This window comes from Rhinopithecus bieti, unplaced genomic scaffold (genome assembly GCF_001698545.2).
Source record: "Rhinopithecus bieti isolate Rb0 unplaced genomic scaffold, ASM169854v2 scaffold_789, whole genome shotgun sequence".
NCBI lineage: Eukaryota > Metazoa > Chordata > Mammalia > Primates > Cercopithecidae > Rhinopithecus > Rhinopithecus bieti.
This window is the reverse complement of record NW_016803200.1, coordinates 450,166-476,503: the sequence shown is the minus strand read 5'-3', so window position 1 is coordinate 476,503 and position 26,338 is coordinate 450,166. Positions and strand designations below refer to the sequence as shown.

Sequence of the window (26,338 nt, the reverse complement as noted above, 5' to 3'; positions counted from 1 at the left end):
GTGTGTGTGTGTGTGTGTGTGTGTGTGTGTGTAGCGTGAAACACAGTTGTCATCGCAGAAAATACATGTACGTCTCAATTTTACAGAGATGAAGAAGCTGCAGCTCAGGGAGGTTAAGTGTCACAAGATTACACACCCAGTAAGTAAATAAGTCACTCCAAATCAGGACTGACTTCAAAGTGTGTCCTCTTGCACTGGATGGCTTTGAGGCTCCCTCTTACCTTTCACATTCTGCAAGTCTATATTCTTATTTGATACACACAGCGCTTCATCATCCCAAAAAAAACCACACACATAATTTAAAAACAATCAAACTTCTCATTTCAGCTTAGTGACATATACTCACAAGATACAAACTTAATAGAAACAATAGGTCTGCCTTTAAAGAAACATCCATAAAGAGCCATATTATTTTGTTTTATTTTTTTGAGATGGACTCTTGCTCTGTCGCCCAAGCTGGAGTGCAATGGTGCAATCTCAGCACACTGCAACCTCCACCTCCCAGGATCAAGCAGTTCTAATGCTTCAGCCTACTGATGAGCTGGGACTACAGGTGCGTGCCACCAAGTCTGGCATTTCTTTTTTTTTTTTTTTTTTTTTTGTATTTTTAGTAGAGATGGGGGTTTCACCATGTTGCCCAGGTCTCAAACTCCTGACCTTAAGTGATCCACCCACCTCAGCCTCCCAAAGCACTGGGATTACAGGCGTGAACCACTTTGCCTGGCCATTATTTTGTTTATTTAAATATGACAAAATTATCTATCAAGGTCAGAAACTAAATGATATAGGTATATATTTAATCACTACTGCTCTCAGCCAATGCTTTTAAATTCTGCCTCACATTAAAATCACTTGGGGATCTTTATAAAAAACACCAAGGTCTGAGTGCCATCCCCAGATTTTCCAGTTGAACTTGTCCGGGGGGACCCAGTTGCTTCCAATGTGTAGTTAGGGTTGAAACCTTTCATTTAAGGTATAAACATGATGAACAAGACAAAAACACTGTGAACTTTATCTGAATAAGTCGGCATTAAATGAGAATAGTCTCTTAATTCAAATATCAAGAGAAGTAAGCTTCTGAGATGGATACTCATAACTGCTTAATTCAAACATAGTCCCTTTCATTAACTGTCACTAATGGCTTATAATCAAATATGAATTTGTTAGATAAGCAAAGAGCTATGCTGCTTGAAGCATAAATACGAGATTTTTTTCTTTAATTTCACAGTAACCCACTCCCATGCAAATAATGCAGCATTCAGTTTTGTGCTAACATGCACATAAAAACACAACAGCTAGAATGATTACGGTGTTTTATGCCAGGCACTGCTTTAAGCCTACTATGTATATGAACTTCTTTGATTTTCACATCACCACATGAGGTAGGCGTCATTATTTTTCAATTTTATGAATGAGAATACTGAGACAAACTTTAAGTTGCCCTGTGTCACACAGATAAAAGGAGACAAAGCCAGGTAATATGGCTCCCAAATCTAAGCATGTAACCTTCGATCTTTACTGCATACAATATTTAATGTTTTTTATCTGGTTGAGCACTTTACAGCTCATATTTTTAATACATATTATCCTAATTGATCCTTGCACCAATCAAGTGAAATAATCAGACTGGTGTTATTATCACTAAAAAGGAACCAAATTTAGAGATTAGATAATCTGTTCACCATCACATGACTAAAAAGTAAAGAAACCCTCTTGTACAAAAAGAATATATATACACACATATATATATACACATATATGTGTATATATATGTGTGTGTGTGTGTGTGTGTGTGTGTATATATATATATATATATATATTTTAGACCAAGTCTGTTTTTTTTTTTTAGACCAGCCTGTCGCTCAGGCTGGAGTGCAGTAGCGAGATGTAGGCTCACTACAACCTCCACCTCCCGGGTTCAAGCGATTCTCCTGCCTCAGTCTCCCAAGTAGCTAGGACTACAGGCGCCCGCCTCCACGTCCGGCTAATTTTTTTGTATTTTTAGTACAGACAGGGTTTCATCGTGTTGGCCAGGATGGTCTCAATCTCTTGACCTCATGATCTGCCCACCTCGGCCTCTCAAAGTGCTGGGATTACAGGTGTGAGCCACCGTGCCCGGCCAGAACATGTCTTCTCTTAGGAAACTGTCTTCAATAAGAAAGTAGTTTTTTAATGTTACATAAAATTACAAAATCACGTGTATTCAAAGTAATCGATTTTTTTCTTGAGAACACACAATATTCTTTAAACCAAAGCTGTATCAACAAGAAAAGCCATAAGCAAAATCAGGAATTAAATTTTATTTTAAATAATTCCCACTTCCACTTTCTCAGCTTCCTGTCATCCTCTAGCTCACCTTTCCCCACTCTCTGGGCACCCAGCGTCTTTGTGTTCCTTTCTGCTAGGCCAGATCCTCACCACCATAATCTAAACTCTCAAAGTAAGTATCCAAAAGCTGTTCTTCGCATATTCTCTTTCTTTCCCTCATCAAAATTTCAAACCCCCTTACTACCTTGTTCTAAGATGATGCTCAAGAGGAATTCTCACTCCATTCCCTCAAAACCTCAAGTCTGAATCCTTGCTAAGGTAGGTGATGGTGTGAATGAGCTTCTCTACAATATAGAGGATGGTCTGAATCTGTAAGAGTTTAATTTTAGTAAATAGGCTTGTCAGGGAAAGATAAATTGTAGGGACAAGGAACCCTTCTCGTCATCCTCCAGGTCACAAAGTGGAGAATACCACCTTGTCAACAACATGAGAACACACTGTTTCTTAGGATAGCCTATGTCAAATTCCACAACTTAATCAGAATTATAATCTTACATACCCTTTCTTCGTAGGTAGGCCTGTAGACACCAATGGATCAAATTATATGACTGACTTTATTACTAAAACGAATCCAAATAATGTCATTTCAAACAACCAGTTTAATTCTGAAGGAGAGGTAATTGCGTAGCCATCAATCTTGCTAAATATCCAGACATAATGTTTCTTTCCCAGCCTCTGACTAAACTTACTACATATAAACCAAAAAATGAAAAATAAAAAAAGACTGCAAATTAAATATAGAACTTTGAGTCAGGACCTCTATATTACAAATCCAGCTGTGCCTACTGACCTTTTAAAAAATAAAATAAAATTAGCCAAAATCTCTTCACCTGACAGTCCTGGGGGGATAAAAAAAAAGCCTCAATTTTCCTATCTGAAAAACACATGTAAGAAGTATGTAGTTCTCAGGGTCATCTTCAAGTACAGCACTGTAAAGTTTAAGCACTCATAAATACAGAGTTGGAACATACTGGTGATTGAACAACCTTCTCTGGGTAATCAGAACTATACTTTTTAGAAGGACAGCAGCTTTTTAGGAAGGTAGGAATACCATTTCAAGTGACCTACACCACTAATTTGCTAAGCAAAACTAGAAGTTCAGACGATTAGTTACAAGATGCGAAAATGCTAGGTGTGCTAAAGGAAAAAATAAAAAGCTACAGATGCACTAAAATTAGCGTTTTTCTATCCATACTGGCCTAACATCTGTGCAATGTTTTCCAGTCTTCATTTTATTCTCCTTGTGAACACAGGTATATATTTGCATGACCTCATTAGAGCTTGGGGAGAAGGCTGACATTATGCTAATTGGCCCATTTGGGGATTCAAACTAACAACCTTTGCCTTAATAGAAGTATGCTCTAATAGCAAACCACAGTGGTTATCATTATTATTATTGGTTATAATTGATTATACTTAACATATAATCAATACAGTAATTAAGTCTTCCTATACAAAACGGATGTTTGCTTTCCCAGTATTTTCCCCTTTGTTACTTCACTTTAATGCCTTTCCAAAAACAGCCATTGAATTTCAATTTGATACAAAACCTAATACCATCAATACTAATTTAAGCTGAAAACATACACTCCCTGAAGTATGAGTTATTTAGTCTTTCTTCTGCCTTCAGGCAAGAACACACTTAAGTCATCCAAGGATGTCTGATGTTTTCAAAGAACCCCAGAGAGTAACACCACCACCTTCGGTTTGCATAACACATTATGGTTTTTACAAATCACTTTTTTTCCACCCTATTAGATACTCACAACAATCTCACCAGTCTCAGATTTAATTATCCACATTTCACAGATGAAAAAACTGAGCATCAGAGAGGTTCAAGTGTTTTGCCTCAGCTACAGAACTGGAAAGGAACACCATCAAAACCAGGTCGTGGGTCTCCTGTGCTCTTTCTATCACAACTGCTTCCTCCACTGGTAATTTACTTCACTTTGGTGACCATTAGGAAATACTTCCCATGTATCTAATTGAAATTCCTTATTTCCTTTTGTCTTTAATGGAATGAAAATGAGATTGTTTTCCCAAAATTGTAAACAGTGTCACTATTAAATAGTTCCAGTATGCTCATTAACTTCTTAATAGTGAGATTTTAGGAGATATTAATACATGCTTAACTGGTCACCATCATGGCCAATTTGGCTCAGTCTGAATGAAAATACTGATGATAAGACAAGATGGCAATGCTTCTAGACATTTTCTCAGGAAAATGGATCATGGTATAGCAAAAGCCTTTTGGTAGACATGGCTTCCATCTTAAAGCCCTAAACCAAATTAAACTTTATAGCTGGCATAGGGCTGATTCAGTCTTCAAAGCGTAAAACGGGGAAGCTTTCTGGGTTAAACACTGTAACAGCAACTGGAAATGTGCTGAGTGCAACACTGGACCCTACGTGTCACATGCATCAAGTCATTTGATCTTCAAAATAATCCTACAAGAGAGTAAGAAGTATTACCCCATTTTATGAATGTGAAAACTGAAATCCAGAGAAGTTTTAAAACTTGCCCAAAGTCACTTAGGCAGTAAGTGTCTGAGTCAGAATCCAATCTAGGTCTGACTCCCTCCAAAACCTCCAACCCTTTAACCTGCCCTTCTAAGCCAAAATGCATTGTTCTCTCTTCACCAACGGCAGAAAAGATTACAGTTGAAAGGGATAAACTCCTGGCTAGCCTGTGTGATTTGGGATACAGGATTTATTTTTCTGAACCTCAATTTAATTTTTATAAAATGGGAAAATTTCTGAATAACCATTTCTCAGGGCTGTTGAAAGATCAAAATGAAATAAAACTATAAAGTATTACACAAATATGTGTTATGTGATGATTAAACTCGACATATAAATCTCTTGATTATGAAGTAGTCAAAAAATTGCTAAATTGAACTAAACTGACCATGTCTAACATCTAGGACTGTTGCCAGCCATGTCTCACAGCCCAAAGATGCCAATTAGTAAATGTTGCAAAGCTAATTAGTGACGTTTCAGCTCATAGGTACCCTACTGGTTAGCAATGGATCTCATGTGAGGAAATCATTTCTAGTCTTTTAGACATCTTTGTGGCTTCAATTTGAGTATTTCCAAAGAATTCTCTATTGTGTCCAGTACTTGGGAGTTTCAGTGAGGTATTTCCCAAGAAGAGTCTGAGAATTAAGGGAAGTAATATTTCTGCCTGACAGTTAAATTATAAAATTCACACATAAAGAGATATGTTGTCAACCTTAAATGCACTAACTTGAACAGTAATTTGTAAACCAGTGGCAGAGAATTTGCTCCAGTCATATGCCTGGGTTTCGCTCCAGGCAAAGCAGGCCATTGAGCAATAGAAGCGACATATCTGAAGGTGACCAACAAAGAGAGGATATGGAGGAAGTGGTAAAATTAGAGATGGCAACCCATAGGAAAAAGAAGGGGAGGGAAATTGTTTATGAAACATTTTATCTAATACCATTTAGGAGCATATGCACCCTCTGTCACATTGAGAAAGATTATTCCTAAAGTAAGAAAAATTCTTCAACCATCTTAACTAAAAATGAGTCTTATGAATGGCCTTGAACACCAGTTCTCACTGGCAAGGCCTTCCCTACAGCTGGAAAGCTCCATAAACTGGATTAAAGAACTTGGCATGAAATTAATTTTGCTTTGACACTAAATGGATTAAAGCAAACTTCTAATTATGACTTGGTTCCTTACATAGTCTGATCAGGTAAGAAATGCGCTGAGCATTAAGATTTTGAGTAATAAGACACATTTCACAGTTACTGCTCCTTGTAAATAAGTAAATCATCATTCATATGCCAACTGAAGTGCCAGGGGCATTTTGTTTAGCCAGTCAGTGGCTAAGAGTCTGATTATTTCAGGACACTGACAAGAACACATCCTTAGACTTTAAAAGTCTCAGATGTTGAAACATGTAGAAATCATCAAAATACTACGCAGAGTGGGTCCTGCCTAGCTCCACTGCTTCCACCTCTCTTGAAAGAAAAAACTCAGTAAGGGTCTGAATATAATTGGATCTAGTGTTGACTATAATCTGATGATCCAAACGGATATAAAACGTGCTTACTAGGCAGATGTTTGGCAGATAATGACTGCCACATCATCAGTGTCTATGATGCACTAGATTCCTAAGTTAGAGATACAGAATAATCACACTTTTTCTGAAAAAAAAACCATGCAGGCAGAAGATTAATACTGCATAACATAAAAAGTCTTTTTTAGTTTAACTCTAAACTATCTGAGCACATTTTTTAAACTAGGTATCACTCTATTATATAACTATTATATTGCTTCCTCATTCCTTCTAATAAATTATTTAATTATGCCAAGATACATGGATGTAGGGGTATGCATAGTTTATAGACAATATATGTAGAAAAATATATACCCTCATGCATGTAATTATTTATCTGATAATCAAGACTTCCTTCATATTTAGAAATCAAACGTCAAGTAATGTCATTCTTCTGCCCGCACTCTGCAGCATAAACTAAGCTGTTGGCAGTATCGGTGGCTTTTGTCACTTTGCTCACAGTTGCCTCACCCACAGAAGCCCGGAGCATACAAACATGACAGTGGACAGGCAAACTAGGTCAGCCTAGAGGCAGAGTCCTGGGGAAGAAAGAGCCCTTTATCATTTCTAACACACGCCTATGTTGTGTAAACTCATCGCACAGTCTGGAACTAAACAACCAGTAAGAGGTGTAAGGCCCATGAAAATCGCTACCACCACTCCTTAACAAGTCAACAAAGTAGGAGCCATAGGGGAGGCAAGATAGGGAACCCATCCTCAACAAGACTGTATATTAAGGGTAGAACTCTTTGTGGCTATGCTGAGAAATAATAGCATGGTAGAAACAGCTTAGGGTTTGAAATAGGAGAACTGGGCAGTAAATGTCAGTGGTTACCAACTTTGGGCCCTGGTTTCCTCACCCTTACGTTGGGCCTATCAAGAATCCATGTCCTGCCTACCTCATATACTTCCTGGGTGAATCAAAGTGGGATAATGTATGTGAAAAACATGTTTTGGAAATGCTGAAGAGATGTCACTTATTGCTACTGTCTTTTCTGTATGGAAAATATGGATCAGCACATCAATCTCTCATAGTCCTGAGGTGGGGAAAACTGAAAAGAAAAAAAACAGTGATGTCACTGATGCCTTGTATTTTAGGTGTTTAAAAAAAAAAAAACAGTATAGTTGGGGAAAGCCCTGGCTTTTCAAAATTCTCTTCAAATCTGCTTACTCTAAAAACTAATCAAAATAAGCTGTTGATCACAAAATGGGCATCGTGATGTGAACTGCTGTGGGGGCCATTTTCGAAGACCTCCAGCAAAAGACATCAAAACTTGCTCACTTTAGAACCAAACTGTAAACTATGTAGTATTTCTGGCCATCTGTTTGTCTCACTACCTAATGGAAAATTAGTAACTCAGAAAAGGAGAGGGAGAGGGTGAAAGGATGTGAATAAGAAAGGGATATTGGCAACAGCTGCTTACAGAGGAGAGGAAATGTTTCTGACATGGCATCATGTTTTTTCAAACTCTTCCTAGATACTACATCAGTTTAAATATCTTGCTGTACCATTCAGCTTTACAAATATCTGTCAAATGTTGTCCTGCACAAGTTATACAAGTAAGCACGTGCACATATTCACACCGGAATTTTAAGGTTATGATGCTTGAAAACAAGGTACTGATTGGATATCACTTACTATTTTCCAGCTTCTAAAAACATTTTAACTTCCTTGCATGCATAACAACTCTTAACTGGAATGTTCAAGGCAAACCCAGTACGGGGCATGTATTATTACCACAATACATATTAATCCATAAATTATCCATATACATAGCAAAATCTCTGGAATCTCTAAGCATTATAAAACATAAGGACACCATCAGCCCCATTTGGTCCTGAACCTTACTTAAAATGAGACCTAAAGTAGCAGTAATAGTTCTTTAAAAAAAAAAAAACACAGTTTATGATCCAAAATTTAAAAGTATAATGCCACATCACAAAAAATGCTATATATTATTGTTTTTACTTCCCAATGTATCCATGTTATCACTACAGACCAAGAACATTAAATAATCTACTGTCACAAAGGAGATCTCCAGATGGCTAACTGAGAGATCCCAGAAGCATCACTGCTATATAGTCATCACTACATGGCAGAGTCTTGTGGGGCCAGACACTAGATTTGATTTTAGGAGCACCAGGAGAGCTATCTCCATCCCAAGCACAACCCCGTGTTCCTCCAAAAGGTTACTTTCTACCCCCACGCAGGTCCTTAAAATCAAGGGAGGTTCTTTTGAATTAATAATTTTACATAAGGTATTTAAAATGTACATAGTACAATTTATCTGGTGGGAGAGTCTTACAGCAGATTTTTGTGGCATGAGGTTCTGATATAGGAATAGAGAAAGAGAGAAAATACAAACTACTAAATGTCCCCACTTAACATTTTCTTAACCTTAATCCATAATATATCAGAAGTTGAACTAGTATAAAATACCAAGGCAGAAACTGATATACTTGACTTTAATATGCCCATGATTCATTGCTATTAGTCACTCTGGAAGAGCAAAACCATAATAAACTTTGTTATTTTAGCTTTTTAAGATGTTTTCTTGATGTTATGCAACATCTTTACGTGGTTTATAAGATTTGTGGATTTATAATCACATAAAGTAGCTGAATACCTTATCTAATGGCCAAAATGTGTTGGTCTGATCTTACTTGTAGATCCTTATTAGCAGATTCATATTTTATAGTTATACAATTGGTAATATTTTGTTGACTCATATTTGAAAGTGACTTACTAGTATATATTCTTTGAAAAGTAGGTTTCTTGGGGTAACTTGTAGTACAATACTTTTTCCAATTACATGTCCAATGGAATTGTTAATTTCTATCACTATAGTTGCCATTAGCGCCATTAAGGTGATATATTCCATCTGTATAATCAATGCAATTGGATATTTGTGTTGACTAGGTGTTTGAGACCTAGATTATCTGGATTTTTGTAAATAGTCAAGAAAGCTAGACTGATGGTAGAAAATTACATTTAGAACTTAATTTAATTTTATTCCTTCCATTTTTCCCTCACCCACAACCCAAGAATGCAGCTGAATAAGGAGATAAAGTGCCTAAGTGCTTAGAGAATCAGCAGGCAGCAGCCCTCTTCCACCACAATTCATATAGTTAGCCACCTGCAGTAAGCTACAGGAGAATCCCATCCATTCTCCTTCAGCAAGAAAGTTAGGTTTATACGTTGCAAGTATACTTCTGGAGAAAAACTTTAATTCAGAACAAAGGGGAAGATTGGTTTTCTTTGAAATGTGTTTATAATGGCGGTAAGTTAACACAGAGGAAAAGAGAGAAAGACTTGATAGCTTGCAAACACTGTCAGGTCCACAAAGCATTGACTGATCTTTATATCAGGTGAAAACAATAAATCTCTCTTCTCCAGCTTCCACACTAGAAACTCCCTCATACCTGTCTGAAGCTTCAAATGGAATTACAATAGTCTGTAGCTAAGATTTACTCTTTCCCTCCGTCTCTGTTCCATAACAACACAATCATCTCATCATTATCACTCCCTACAATAATGCCTTTGGAGGCACATTCGTTTGTTAAGGAAGTAAAAGATATTTTCATTAGATGTGAAAAATTTTAAAAAGCTACAATAAGGGTAATTATGCCTACTCCAGATTTCTATTACATGGTACTTTTAAATTCAGAATCCAATGACAGGGTCATCTCTCTTCCTCTCTTCTGCCCTATGAAATCAATAGTAGATTGGTAGATAAATACATAGATACAAATAGATAAATATAGATCTTTCAAATATCCTATTAAAATAAATTTAGGTTTATACGTGTAAATACTATGATAAAAACACAATTTGTAAGAATATCTGCATCCCTTCCTTTTCAGAAAATAACAAACTCCTTAAGCCAAAAAGCAAAAAATTGGTAAGACAACATTTAAAATCAAGACATGATTCATACACAAATTAAACCAATCACACAAGGGAAAAAATGAAATTGGAAGAAAGCAAACAGATTCAGAATGACCATGCACTGACTGAATTTGGTCAATAGTCATTATAAGATATTTATTTCCTTTTGTTAAGGTCTACATAAACGTACTGATTTAAGATAATAAGCTTCTTACTAGTACAATGACAGGTTTTTCTTAAATTTGCTGAAGGGGTTATATGAATTTTTCTTCCACAAGTTCTTGATTTCTCTTGGGAAGACTTTATACAAGAAAGAAGTTGGAAGAAATATAAAATCTTTCTGAAATTTCATTCCTGAAATGTTTGAAACAGAATCACAAGAAAATAGGTGGCAGAGCAGTGGGTGGGGATATAGAATTGTAAGTATTTTCCCGAAATAACTGAAACATCTCAAGTCCCTGGCACAGAAACAACAAATATCTGCTTAATAAAATACTATTGAATTTCTTTAAAATATAGTTAGATCATGTAGACAGAACTTATTTTTTCCTCCTAATATGTAATGTAAGTTGACTGGTGTAGAAGATTAAGCATTCAAGGAAAATACTTTTTTTTAATTTTTTAATTTTTTAATTGGGCTAATGACTGGAACCATATTTTGCTCCACAGACTTGGGGTTCTGGCTCATGACACAGTAAAATTAAGCATGCATAGTGGGCGTATACAGTAAATATATGAAATAATAAACATTAAAATAACAGGACATAATAATTATTTACATTTGCATATTCTGTTTTCTACTTTGTTTTGCTGTTGTTGATTTTATTTTTCTAAAGTGCATTTGTCTTCCTTATCTTTTTTGGTTCTTACAACATTTGTGTGGTATACTTAAAATAAATTATCTTTACATTCACTCTAAATTTACTCATATTTATTGACCAGGCACAGTGACTCTCGCTTGTAATCCCCAGAACTTTGGGAGGCCAAGGCAGGCAGATCACCCGAGGTCAGGAGTTCAAGACCAACCTGGCAAGATGGCAAAACCCCATCTCTACTAAAAATACAAAACCTAGCTGGGCATGGTGGTGGGCACCTGTAATCCCAGCTACTCGGGAGGCTGAGGCAGGAGAATCGCTTGAACCCAGGAGGCAGAGGTTGCAATGAGCTGAGATTGCAACACTCCACACCAGCCTGGGTGACAGAGTGAGACTATGTTTCAAAAAAAAAAATTGTTGCCCAACCACAATGTGCCAGGCATATTGTAGTCATAAAATTTGGCAGTATATAAAATAGATAAAAATCCCTGCTTGATGAAATTGATCAAAATTCACCCAGAAAAGGAAAGAGAGCCAAGAAGCTACAGTTGATGATATACGTCCTATTTGGCCTTATTTCACCTTCCACACTACCTTTCAACAGTATAAAATATATTTAATATACTGACAAAATAGAGTCCTATTCACTTGGCTCCTAATATCTCAAGAGTTCCTTCCATTAGTGACCTTTCCACCAGTATCAAAAAAAGTGTCAAAAAGAGCTCTAACACTGAACAAAGTTATATCAGACATGGAGAAAATAAGAACGGGTGTGTGTGTGAGTGTACATACACAACTCGCATAAATATATAAACTTATAACTACATATATATGTATATAAAACACTTCTATAAGTAAAACAAAACAAGCTAATACAAACACAAATAAAAAAACAGTTTCTTCCATATGGTGTTCAATTTATAAATGCTTATTTTTAGGAGGATAGGAGAAAACCCGAAGTCTAAAGCTATTGATAAGACAATCCAAAAGTTATTTAAGCAGTTGATTATACAAATGAAACAATGTACTCTCCATGACTTGAGTATAAAATTACCAAAAGATGAATTACTGACATTTCATACCTGATTTGACATCCCACAGTCTGCACAGCTGCCATCATTAATGTATATCTAGAGAACTGCAAATTGCATGGCAATTTAAATGTGGTAATTGCTAGATATACAAAATTACTGGCCAATGACTAAGTTATAATGACAAAATCTAGACAAGAATGTAATAATAAATTAGGTATGAATAAAACCAAAATATGACAGTAGCCTTTGCACTGTACTCCTACTATGCCATATTCCTATATTCCCCTTGAGTATAAAGAAAGAAGTGTCCTCATTCTTAGGAAATAGGTTAGAGAATGCCTCTAGAGAGACCCTATCCTTGATCAAGTCTTATCTATCTCATCCGTCTCGTTTGTTTGTTTTTTACTTATCTTTTACCTTCAAACATGAATTTTCAACTCTAATAAACTTAGATTCAGCTTCACAGGTGCTGCTATCTTTCTCTATTTTTATCAAATATCTTGAATCAGAGATGTATGCCCACAATATCCTTTGTTTTCTCACCATATATTCCCTCTTTACACTTTGTTAAATAGGTCTTTATCTCCGTTGCAGGATTGGCATCGCTTTTCTAAGGCCACTAGCAACCTCACTTATACTGGATTTGAAAAGACCATCCTTAAATTTCATTATTTTGCAAATATCAACCACTGGGTCCTTGCTCCCAGCTGCTCCCAGTCACCTCCTATCCTACAAACACACACAAAAAAAATCCTGTCACCTCTATTCTTTTTCTTATTTCTGTTTATTTCTCCCTAATTCTCTGTTGTTCTTATTTTTTTCTCTCTCACTCAGAGTGTTTGTCAATTTTCAAGATACTAGCTATCACCTCTAAAGTAACTATCTTCAACCACAAGCTCTTAGCCAGATTCCAATCCCATATCTTCAATCTTCCATTTATTAAATCAACTGGCAGGCACTGAACTGAGCTTGGGGATTCCGTAATACAAACCCTTAAAGATCTCACAGTCCAGAGATAATCATTTTTACTAAATTCAAAATATCCAAATCCAAAGCTATCATTATATTTCTCCCAAATGCCACCTTCCCACTACTGAATCTTGCACTTCCGTTAATGCCATGACAATTCTCAAACTCACCATCATGAGTTGTATTCTCCAGGAAGCAGACTCTAAGAGGGAGATTAGCATGCAGGAAATTTATTAGGGAGTGCTCTTGGGATCAACAACCATGAAAGGGTAGAGAAGAAAGCAGAATTGGGCACAAGGAGAAGTTGGACTATGACGAAGACTCAATGGAAGTCTCAGCTGACCCTACATAGAGCTCTGATCTCAGAATTGCCTAAATTAAAGCGAGAAGGCCTAGCTTTCTTATCCCATGCTGATTAGTCATGGGAACGGGGCACGACTTTGAGCAAGGTAGCTCTAGCTCTCTTCAGGCCAGGCAATACATAGAGAGGACTAATGATTGACGGGTGACTGTCAACAGAACTCCTAGCATCTAGAGGAATGAGTCCTTTATTACTAAAGGGACATCTAGGCAGTGAATCACGATGTCCACCACATTCACCAAAGCGTGAAATACATGAAATACTTAAAGGCATATGAGGTTTGGAGTCAAACAGAACAAGATTCCAACCTTATTTCCGTCAGTGATTAACTATCATCATAGGCAAGTTATTCAACTTCCCTGAATTGAAATATTTTTATGAGATTATTTTGAAAATTTAGTGATAAGTATTATAAAAACATTTGATAAATTCTGGCTCCATAGTGGTTGCTTAATACATGTTAATTCTCCTTCTCCCTTCCCCATGAGTTATTTTAACTATTCTCTTTCTTTTCCAAGCCCTAAGACTTCCTCCAAAATGACACTAATTGAAAGTATCAGGATACCTGGTAAGAAGGTGTTAGAGAAAAGCACCAAAATCCATTGATCATATGCTATAGTCCAAATACTGTGCTAGGCATACTATACTTTTAATCTTCATAATCCTATGAATTTTTAACCTCATTTTATACACAAGAAACTGATCCTCAGAGAGGCTAATTTATCCAGTGACACCCAAGATAACAAAAAGAGTTTGCCAGACTGCAAATCTTCTCTTTTCCCAGAATGTAGAGAGTTAAAGAACCTGAAGGAATAGTTTGTTTTACAAGAAAGAAGTGAAGCAGCGCAAGGAAGCCATGAGTAATAGTAAACACAATGTCTTCCATTCACTGTTCACATTTTATTACATGTTTACTCTTTAGTGAGAGATTAATGAGATAGATGTGATTTCAGAGATGGGAAGTGGAGACAAAAGTTGTTTCTCCAAAGTCAAATTAGAACAAAAATCAGAATGCAGCATTTATCGACTTGTAGGATCAACCTCCAACCATTCTGTGCATGCACATACACAGACAGTCTGATAGACATTTTTCAAGGAAAACAAGCACATTCACCAAATTATACAGAAGTCTAAAAGACAGGAAAACAGTTTGTTAAAATCTACTCACAATATCTTTCCCTTGCCTAAGAGGCTCCCTGGTGGAATGTGAGAAATGATATGCGCATTAACTTGGTCAGACCACAAGGACCATTTACTTCCTCAGTGCTTCTATGTAGAGCAAGTTTGCTGTTATCAAGCACTTGACTATCTAAAACACTGCCCACACCAGGATGTTCACACATCTATAGCAGAGTGATAGTTAATACTCATAAGGACAACACTGAGGCACTGAAACACACAGGTGAACTTTGGGACTAGGAAGGACTGACTAACAAATTTAACATCCTTTCACTCTTAAGTGTATTTCACTGAATTTCATCTGCTCTCTTAACAAACTGGTCCTGCATATGCGATAGCTCACTTAGAATGTCTGATCCACCAGAATTAATTTCTACCTTTTTAAGTAAGAAAATATCCACTGTACTCTCCAACACAACCTCAAATGTTCTGGTGGTCACTGCTACTCTACAACCCACAGACTGTCTTATACTCAAGAAGTGATGTATCAAGTCTGAGCCAAGAAAACCTTACAATATACCAACTATTCACTGGAACCATAAAAAAATGCATGAATGATGTAGCTAAATATTCTTGGGCTTTTCAAGGATTAGTCCTAACTTTGAAAGCATGATATAAATACTAAGCAAGCAGTTAATTAGAACTGAGTTTCTCAAAGACCAACTGGTTACCGGTTACCTGATTCTGGTTTAGAACTGGGGTATACAAATCAGCTACTCCAATAGAGTGAACTGAATAGTGAAAGAATGCTCTAGATATATTCTAAATAGTCTTAATTTCAGATTGGTGTTCAAACAGAAAGGCTAGAAATGCCTTTGGATTATTGCAGTTTTCCCCATTTGGACAATCAGTCATTATTCCTTAAGACATAACCCTCCACTCCAACAGATTGCCCCCAAACACCTCAAGTTCAATCTGACATACAGGCCTTCTAATGTATAAACAATACTATCATTGCTTTATACCTCTGCATGTCATACTCATCTTCCCAATTTGATCTACATATTCATTATCTCCAACCTCAACAGGGCCCTCAAAAAACACCCAATAATATTTCTTCCTATTCCTAGGCAGTTCTCTTCCCCAATCTTTAAATAAGCAATTTCTAACTTTACACTTTTTTTCAAGGATACTGTCCCTCCCTGTGCCACTATTGTGTCCACTAATGATTATTGTAAGATAGATGTATGGATATACTGGTTTGTAGAATTTTATTTAATAGAATGTTTGGTAATACAGGATTTCTTACATGCTAAAATAATAATGAACAACATAGCATGATAGATTTACTGTCCCTCTATCTTACAGATACACATCTCTTCAGGAGATTATTATAGACACCCTTGTAAGTGGCAGCACATCAGTGCCCCCAAATAACTGTTGTGTCTACAGCCATTTTAAGATAATCATACTATCCGGCCTGGTGCAGTGGCTCATGCCTGTAATCTCAGTACTTTGGGAGGCCAAGGCAGGCAGATCACCTGAGGTCAGGAGTTCAAGACCAGCCTGGCCAACATAGCGAAACTCCTACTAAACATACAAAAATTAGCCAGGCATGGTGGCATGCACCTGTAATCCCAGCTACTCAGGAGGCTGAGGCAGGAGAATCGCTGGAACCTGATGGGCAGAGGCTGCAGTGAGCTAAGATTGTGCCACTGTACTCTAGCTTGAGTGACAGAGCAAGATTCCATCTAAAAATTAATAATAATAATCATCATCATCATCATACTACTCAAAGTGAGGCAATGTGCATAAAATCTACAGATTATTATGAAGTCTAAATAAAATGTCAGGAGAATGTTTAGAAAATCTTAACACATTCTAAAAAATAATGTTATAACCATACTCCCATTTATGTCTAAGAAAAAGCTACAAAGAGAACAGTCAGATAAAATAATCAATTAAAAATCACAAAATCATTATAGCCAAAAGGGCAGTACCAAATACACCACGAACTACACAAGGACTTATTCATTCTTTTAACAAACATTTATTGAGTGCCTTTATAATTCAGACACACTACTAGGCATGGGCATACATAGATAAATAAGATAGGATTTCCATCTCAAAGAGGCAGAATAAACCAAAATCAAGGTACAATACAGTAAGTCCAATAACGGGGATGTGAGTGATAACTTAGGATTCTATAGGGGGGGAAATGCAACAACAGATATCAGGATGTATGTGTACATGTGTGTGTGTACATAAAAACAGTCAGAAAAACCATCCTCTCCCTGTATTAAGTTGGAGGGTTCATGTATGAAGAAGCATAGACATAAAGCAACATGAAATGGAAGCATGTTTTAGAACATTCTGATTTTTGCCATTGGCCACAGCAGACTCACGCATAACAAATAGTATACAGTGAAAGAAAAATGAGTCAAGTGGACTTTATGGACTTACAATTAAGGTAACATCAGGACCTCCACACAGATAACTTCCTTTCATGATATATTATTAGAATTGTCTGCAAATACATATTCTTCAAATGTTAGATCACCATTTATTTACTTGGAGAATTCAATTAGAGACGCCCCCACCCAACTTCGCCATTGAATGAATGGCTAACGATGCAGAGATTAGCAAGCATTAATGTTAGTGTCATCTTTTGGTAAGGTTTGAGAGGTGGCCCTATATATCTGATATCTGAACCTCCTATTGTTTTCTTTCTAGCAAAAAAAATTCTAGCATTCAGATCTGTTTTTTCTCCTTTTACCTTCTTACTTTTAATTTTCATTGGCATGTAAACAAATCACTCCTCCAAAATGAACCAGTAGATGGAGCATTTGAGAAATGTTGTGTCAGTCTCACTCTGAAAAACACAAGTGCTGATGATAATGTCAAATTCACCCTCACAACCACCCTTCTTTTTTTCTATAATCCCCAACCTTTTCAAATATTTGTTTCTCTGTTTTGGAAAAAGGGGTCACAAGATACTTATAGTAATGACATGTGAACTACTGAACATAAACATAAGCGGTTAACAAAACATCCTCAGGAAAAATGGGCAGAGTCCACAGATAATTAAAGCTACAAATGGTGAAACGTCAAATACCTTCTACCATACAACCAAAAAGATTATTTTGACCACAAAAGATACAGCCATAGGATGTGGTGATAACAGCATCAATTCACCACCTTTATCCCCATCCCAGTTAAGGTAATAGTTGTCTAAGGATACATTAATCCCAAAGGAAGTGGCTTTCAGGATCATTCTTTCCAAAATTCAGCCCATAGAGCTCACTGCTCAGTAGTCCTCAAGGTGTGGAATTCAGTCACCTCTAGACATACCTTCATGTTGAGCAATTACCTGGAGTTTTGTTCAAAATGTAGTCTGGGCCCCTCCCTGGAACTATCCAACCAGATCCTCTGAGGATGAGGCCCAGGAATCTGCATTATAACAATTTTCCTCAGATATGTCTTGAGTTCAATGAAGGTCGAGAGCTACTAGATTAAATGAAGAACTGTTTAATAAGCCTCAAATAAAGCCTGCTCTGGAAGTGATTTCTCACTATTTATAAGAATGTTTACTCTTTCTCAATTCCCTACAACAGCCCCAGCAAATTTCCCATCTTCTGAGTTATTTCCTACTGCCCTACTTCCTAAATGACTCCAGCCCTCAATGTTACAAGGTACTCTGAGCTAACAGCATGTAATTCTAGATCTTCAGATCCTGTCCTGAAGTGATGTTTAAGGGCCATAATTATGTCATTTCCATCTCCTAGTAGTGCATTTTTGGCAACAGTAGCCTACTTGTTGACAAACATTTCTTCTCATTTCACAGAGAATTGTACAGAAAATATAAGCAATCCAGACTGTAAAAGAATCGTTACATTTACCTAACTTCTTAAAATACTATATAAATGGAAGACTCAAAGAGTCCAAGGAGGATACTGTTCTATCTACTCTTTTTGTAAAATGACTTCCTTCTGAAGTTTTGCTTTAAATAGCAGGTGTAAGCAAAATTCAAACAGGTTCGCACACTTGAATATGTCTATCACAGGCTGGATGAAAAATCTAAATATTTTGGTTGATGGAACCAAACATATCACCAAAAAAATCAAACACAAAAGAAACACTAACATAATTGAACAATTAAACAAAAACATGTATCCACTTCTCCTGAGCATTTTTTTTTTTTTTTTTTTTTTTTTTTTTTTTTTGAGATGCAGTCTTGCTCCATTGCCCAAGCTGGAGTACAGTGGTGTGATCTCAGCTCACTGCAACCTCCCCCTCCCGGGTTCAAGCTATTCCCCTGCCTCAGCCTCCCAAGTAGTGGGATTACAGGCACCCACCACCACACCTGGCTAATTTTTGTATTTTTGGTAGAGACAGGTTTCACCATATTGGCCAGGCTCGTCTTGAACTCCTGACCTCAGGCAATCCATCTGCCTCAGCCTCCCAAAGTGCTGGGATTGCAGGCATGAACCACTGCACTCGGCCCTCCTGAGCATTTTATGGAACAACCATACTATGCTAAACACAAGTTAAATATAATATCAAGGACAGAGGCTTTAAATGTTAAACTAACTCACTGGCTCATGCATCGAACAAAGGGCCTGTGAAGAAAACCTGCTCAATAGATAGCCCTTGCAAATATTCTCCTAGCCTATGTGCCTACAAGTGTGTGAAATCTCGAAAAAGAAAATTATACCTTCCTAATAACTCATGATCAACAATGTATATGTCAAATGATAGTACATTTATTTTCCTATCAGATTCAATAAAATATTTATATTATGTTTTATTTTACTTACAGCTCTGTATAATTAGCAGCAATAAGACAAAAAGGTGAACAAAAGGACTGATGATGACATACATGGGAAAAATATGTAACAGCACTCAAGTACTTCATCCACGCATCTCAGAGTCCTTATAGGTAAATAAACTATACACTAAAAAGGAATATATACTCACTTCTGACTTCTAGTTACAAACTAATAATCACTGATGTCATTTCTCATTGTCAAAATTTATCTCTAAAGTGAAAGTTTTACTCTTCAGAAGGCTGAGGCAGGAGCAAGACCCTATCTCAAAAAAAAAAAAAAAAAAGGACAAAGACAAAAGAAAGCCTAGCAATTGAACCAATAGCCAAAAAAGGGAGCACCGTAAAACATAAACAGCATTAGCTATGTAATTATTGCATCTCACTATCAAGGCCTTTGAACACACAGATAGAGTAGTTTGAATGCAGTAGATGAAGAATGCTTGGACTTCTCAGGCACATGAAATAAATTACTTCTCTTTCACCTAAAGTTTTTCTAATTTAAAATTAACTTGTCATAAAATATCTACATTCTACCAAATATATGTGTTCTTGTATTTTTATAGAATTTATAAAGTAGTCTTCATATCGCCACACAGCATTCAGTAATCTGATGGAAATGTTTGAATCTGCAATTTTTACATGTCTGTGTACACGCATGAGTCATACCCAGTGGCCAAAAAGGGACTCCAGTTTTAATTTTTTTAATGGATTGTCAGGCTATGCCAACAAAGTAAAGTGCTTCTTATAACTTTTGTTCTTTTGTTTTGTTTTTTGTTTTTTGTTTTTTTTTTTTTTGGTACTTGATATCGATTAACCTATTCTATAAACTTTTTCCAATTAGGTGACTGACAAGAGGATTATTGAGAAAAAAGAAAAAGAAAATAATTGAGATCACTTGAGGCATTCCAAATTCAGTTTAAAATTAATAGATCTCACCCTGAATATCATCTACTGAGTTTGGGAAGCTTTACAAAGAAATATTCCTTCCTTGTTCACAACAAATCTACAAAGTAGTTATTATTCCTAATGTCACGAAAGAGGAAACTAAGGCTCAGAGAAGATATGAGTTATTTTCCCAGGGACTCATACTTAGTAAGGGGTTCAGCAGAGGATTACGCAACCTAAATTTTCAGACTCCAAAACTTCGTGCTTTCAACTCTGCTATGTGTTTGTTCTAAATGATTAGGGATAAGGTAAAGAAAGGCAATAGACGCCCTTAATTCTAATTTTGGATTATAGTATCTATTTTCCATCAAATGTGAAAACATTAAATAATTAAATAGACCTTGTATGAATTTTAATAATGGTAATGAATCTGTTTCTATAACTTTGTTAGCCAAATTAAGCCCCAAATTTAAAAGCTTTAATTAAACTACCTAAATTTGTCAAATATCCTACCTTACGAATATATTTTGTACGTTTTTTATTATCTACATGTTAGTTACACTCATACTTTCTAAGGTTTTTTTTTTTTCGGGGTTTATACATGTCAGAGAGCTCATTTTATTTAATATCAACAGAAGCTAAATATGTATTTTATGTCTTTTCATTCTTTCCTCGACATGTAGTAAGATAATTTCCTTCCTCAAAATAATAATTTATGCTTTCTTGTCACTTGAATCTAAGCTTCCCCCTCCATTTTTTCCTCTTCACTGGTCTCTGTTTCTTAAACAACTCCACAGGTTAGTAGCTCTCCTCTCCTTATTTGCCACTCCTCCAATTCTGTTACTTTTTTTTTCCTGACATTCTGTTCTCTAAAGCTTCTGAGGTCTTCAAAGCCACTTGCAATGTTCTCTGTCAAGAAACCTAGAGAAGCCTTGCCCTTATACGACTCTAGTGGCGTATCTTCACTGACAGGCTGACACCAGCAAACCCAAAATTGATGTCACAGCGATAGGGTAACTAAGCAACTCTCATTTAAGAATAAAATCCAAATAAATGAGTTGCCAAGTTCACCCTTGATGTGAAATCCCCAGCTGTTGCTTAATATGTATTCCCAAGTATTAAATTATTTTAAAATAAAGAATGTAATAAATGAGTTATACATCTTTAATCAGGTCTTAAGGCCTTGAGGGTTGTTTGTTTTTTGTTTGTTTTGTTTTGGAGACAGAGTCTCGCTGTCACCCAGGGTCTGGAGTGCAGTGGTGTGATCTCAGCTCACTGCAACTTCCACCTCCTGGGTTCAAGCAATTCTCGAGCCTCAGCCTCCCAAGCAGCTGAGATTACAGGCATGCATCATCATGCCCTGCTAATTGGAGGGTTATTTTTATTATTATGGCTGCACCCTAGAGATTCACAATGAACAAAACTACCCAAAGTGGATGAGAAATAAAACTTCCCCTAGATTTCGCCAATTGGAGTTCTTATGTTTCCCTTTATATAGTTTCATTAAAATAAAGATGATGATTAAAGAAGTTCCATGAAGTCAAAGACTAGCTATGTTTTGTTCAGCATTTGTCTTTCCAAATGCTCTGCACAATATCTGCCACATAGATCCTAAAATATTTTTAAACAATTGGGTGGATTAAATAGTATTTTGGTGCCCCATCTTAAAAAGTAAACTAGGCCGGGCGCGGTGGCTCAAGCCTGTAATCCCAGCNAAAAAAGTAAACTACTCCTCAAAAGTTTTAAAACTTATATGCTATGTTTTCTTTTCTTTCCTTTTTTTTTTCTTTTGAGATGGAGTCTCACTCTGTCGCCAGGCTGGAATGCAGTGGTGCGATCTTGGCTCACTGCAACCTCTGCCTCAGGTGTTCAAGCAATTCCCCTGCCTCAGCCTCCTGAGTAGCTGGCACTATAGGTGCGCGCCACCATGCCCAGCTAATTTTTATATTTTTAGTAGAGACGGGGTTTCACCATGTTGGCCAGGATGGTCTCGATCTCTTGACCTAGTGGATCTGCCCACCTCGACCTCCCAAAGTGCTGGGATTATAGGCATAAGCCACCGCACCTGGCCCATGTTTTCCTTTCATATGCCAACATGACAGTTTGTCCAAAGCCTGGGAAATCCCAGGCATTTAAAGTAATGTGTCCAGAGATATGTAAGTTTCTCATTGTCAAGGCAAAATCAGAATCAGGTCTCCTGAATTCTGGAATTTTTTTTCAATTTCACCAATGCAACTTACTTTTATTAAATAGTATTAGAAATTATTACAGGCTTTATACTCAACATCAATGCATCTTAAAATGACTAAGTGTCAAAAACCTGAGTTTGGATATCCCATGGGTCAAATAACTAGTTTAATAAATAAATTTTCATTTTTCTATTTGCAAATCATTCTCAATAAAGAAGAAATCCCAAGTGACTAAGATATTCCATGATGAGACAACTGACAAAATAGGCACTTCCATGGCAAGTACAGTTTCTCCTGAAGTATATCGTAATGACATGCAAGAAAGCTCACAACATTCAAAACAACTAGAAATTCCCTTCTAAAAAATGCTCTGGTAATGGCTACTCTCAGCAGTTCACAAAAAAAAAAAAAAAGATGCCCAGCTTTCATGAGAGAATAGAGAGGACACAATCCATCTCCTGAAGAGTATTCAAAGAAGTTTCAAATCCTGACAATGTCAAAAAATGAATCTACTGGAACTTTTTGAGCTAGTGTTCTAACTTGCCAAATAAAAGAAAAAAAGGTAAGGACCACACAGAAATAAGTCACTGCTTTGAAATATAATCTCTCTCTCTTATTTGTGTCACTAAGTCTACTGGTGATATGGTTAACCAAGGAGAATTTTTCTACACGTGTGTTATGATGTTGAAAATGTTTACACTATATTCACCTGTATGTTCTCAGCATCCACCTGACAGACCCTTTTCATAATAGAAAAGAACTGTGGCATGGAAAGTATATGTAGCTGTTGCATTTATTTGATAATCACAATTATTTTCAAATTGCTTATGCTGAAAACCATTCTCTGGATACATTCTTTTCATCCAACAAAAAGCCAGTCATTCAAATTTAACTTATAAAAGTAACCATCAGAGATTATTTCCTTCCTCTTATTCTGGCAGAAAATACTGCCGTTCTCAGTTTCTTTTATGTACGCCTCATGTAAGTCGTTGAAAATGGTCTTACTTTAAATTAGCATTATCAGAGGCATTGACATTACTTTTTAGAAATTTGTAAATTCTCACTCTTAGGCCAAAAAATAAAATTAAAAAAAACCCTGCAAGGTTATATCAACAATTCTCCCCAAACTAATTACTATCTTTAGCAAACTCATTTAATTAAATAAGAATCTGTTGTACTAAATAACTATTTTATTGCACAAATGTTGCTTTAAGTACTCACACAAGCCTACAGATGCTCGGGGTCATTGGATTCCCGTTGTAAAGAAATATTTTCAACAATTTGCAGCATCAAATAGTTCATAAAATTACACTGCCTGGGAAATATTGGCAGGGAAGAACAGCAAACAACAGCCAATCTATTCTGAGGATTGTTTTCTAGGTTATCGATGAAAGAAAAAGTGGCAGAAAGATATATCAAATAGGAAAATACACAAGAATAGAAAGATGACTGTTTCTCAATATGTGTTCTTAAGAATTAAATTAGTTCAAAATAAATAATAAGTGATTTATACATCTTCAATCAGGTCTCGTAAAAGAAAAAAATCATTCTCCATTAATGGAAGTGCCACAACAATATTTGTAGAACTGCCTAGTACCAGTACTCGGTCCCCTCAGAGTCCCACTCCTTCTTAGGTCCCTCCTACCATCATGTGCAGTAGTAATCTCAAAAGAGAGACTCAACAGTAATCAAACAAGATCAATGTTCAGATTCATTTTGGAAACTTTAAAAAAAGTAAAAATCCTAGGGGTGGGTAGGTAAAAGTGCTGTCAGGAGGAGTTAAAGCTCTTGTATCCAAGGTCAGGGTGAGGATAAAAGATAGGTGGAGGTTTGACGCTGAATCTTTTTCAAATTCTGTCGCAATAGAGTGGATTCCTTCAAAACAGAGCTCTCCCAGACAGGGTAAGACTGTACCAGAGGTCTGGCATTCCTGCAAGAGGTAAAAGCCAAGGGTAGTTGAAATGCCTGGGCAGGAATGAGACAGGAGTACTCTGGAAGGATGCCTACAACCAGGCGGAGTTTGGTGCACACTTCAAACTGCTGATACAGACATCCCAAGATGAGCACAAGTTTATTCATTCCACAGATATTTAGGAAGGGCCTAATACAAAGAAGCCATCAAAAAATGAGAGAGAAAGCACTAGAGAATCCATTGAAGAGAGAGTAAAGGATGAGGTACAGGTGCAAGAAGTACAGAACGGTTTAAATAGCTATATGTAAGAAAGAAAGCACTAGAGAATCCATTGAAAAGAGAGTAAAGGATGAGGTACAGGTGCAAGAAGTACAGAGCAGTTTAAATAGCTAATGCATGCGGAGCTTAAATACCTAGATGATGAGTTGGTAGGTGCGGCAAACCACCATGGCACACGTTTGGTACCTATGTAACAAATCTGCACATCCTGCACATGTATCCCAGGACTTAAAATTAAATTAAATTAAATTATTTAAAAAAGAAACCAGACACCAGGTTTACCCAGAGAAGAATAAATGCCTAGTGGATAAGGGGTAGGGGGGAAGCTACGGGGTGAGGAGAACTCGAGATTAGAGATTCCTTCAACAGAAGGCAACTCAGAAAAGTATCTGGCAAAAAGTAACTGAAGATCTGAGAAAAAGGATGCAACATAGACTGCAGATAGCCTGTGGAATTCAACGATGTCAGAGAAGGTCACGCTAAGACCAAGAGAGTGTGGGAAATAAGGAGAGGGTTTCCTGGAAGGGGCTGGGGCTCCTTTGGGATGCTAGAGAACAGGATGAAAGATAGGGAAGCCGAACAGCAGAACACAGTGCCTGGGAAAGTTTAGGGGAAAGAAAACAGGTGGGTGTGAAGCAGCACTGGGGCTGTCCAGGGGGAACAGTGGTGAAGCAGGGTTCAAGGCTAGAGGTGGGCCGACCGGCCCCGAATCAGGAGACCGAAAGGAGTGGAATCTTACTCCTTCCCGGTGCTCTAGTCCCCTCTTCTGCCCTAGTCTAGGGTATCCTCTGTCGCCCGGAGCCACTGGAACCCTAGGCCGGGCAGGGTGAGGCCGGGCCGCCCCCCAGCGGTCGGGCTCTGAGCTCGCGCCCCGGCTCGCCCAGCGCCAACTTTACTGATCCGTGTCCTCTCCCCCGAAGGCGGTCCCCCCTTCCGCTCCCCGCTCACCGAGGGCGCCGTCAGGCGGCTGATGCTCTCGCCCAGCGAGTCCAGGTTGACCCGCCTCCGGCGCTGCACCCTCCTGGCCCCGGCCGTGGCGGCGGCGGCGGCGGCAGAAGCAGCCGGGGCTGGGGCGGCGGCGGCAGCGGCGAGCGGCAGCGGCGGCCGCGCTGGCTCCCGGCGGCCCCGGGCGGGCTCCGGGCTGCCATTCAACAGCAGCAGCCTAGACAGGGGGCACTCCCCCTCCTCCTCCGGGCTAGTCCTCCAAGGTAGTCCGGACCAGGGAGCTGAGGACTGCGGACGAAATCTTCCTTCGAGGACATGGCTGGCCCTGGCAAGCGCTGCAGCGGGCCGGGCGGGTTGGGGGCGAGACCGAGCCCGCGGCGGAGGGCGGCGGTGGTGGGACCTGGCCGGAGCCGCCAGCGTTTAAGCGCGTCGGGCCGCGGGGCGCTGCGGGTCGCGCTCGGCGGGGCGGGAGTCCCCGCGGCTTGCGGAGCCCCGAGCCGGGCTGGCTCATGGCGGAACTTGGGGCGCCGCCACACCTGGGGCCGGGCCTTTCGGCGGCGGCGCCGGGCTGGGCTGGGGGCGCCGGCGCCTCTGCTGCTTGCTCGCGCGGCGCCGCCTCAGCGCCAGCCTCGGCGCATCGCCGTGCGCCGCGCTCCCGCTCACGGGGAGGCTCCGAGTGTGTGACCGCGGTCGGCGGGGCGG

The 26,338-nt window shown here is 38.2% G+C and overlaps 1 protein-coding gene across 1 annotated transcript in view; it reads right to left on the bottom strand.

Moving 5' to 3' along the window:
* The window catches only part of LOC108527520 (guanylate cyclase soluble subunit alpha-2-like), a gene marked incomplete at its 5' end in the record, with an annotated part of 85,006 nt that extends 58,950 nt beyond the window's left edge, over positions 1 to 26,056 (bottom strand). Inside the window, one exon of the mRNA XM_017868843.1 lies at positions 25,640 to 26,056. Coding sequence (XP_017724332.1) covers positions 25,640 to 26,056 — 417 coding nt within the window. The remainder of the gene's footprint in view (positions 1 to 25,639) is intronic.
* Between the last annotated feature and the right edge of the window lie 282 nt (positions 26,057 to 26,338).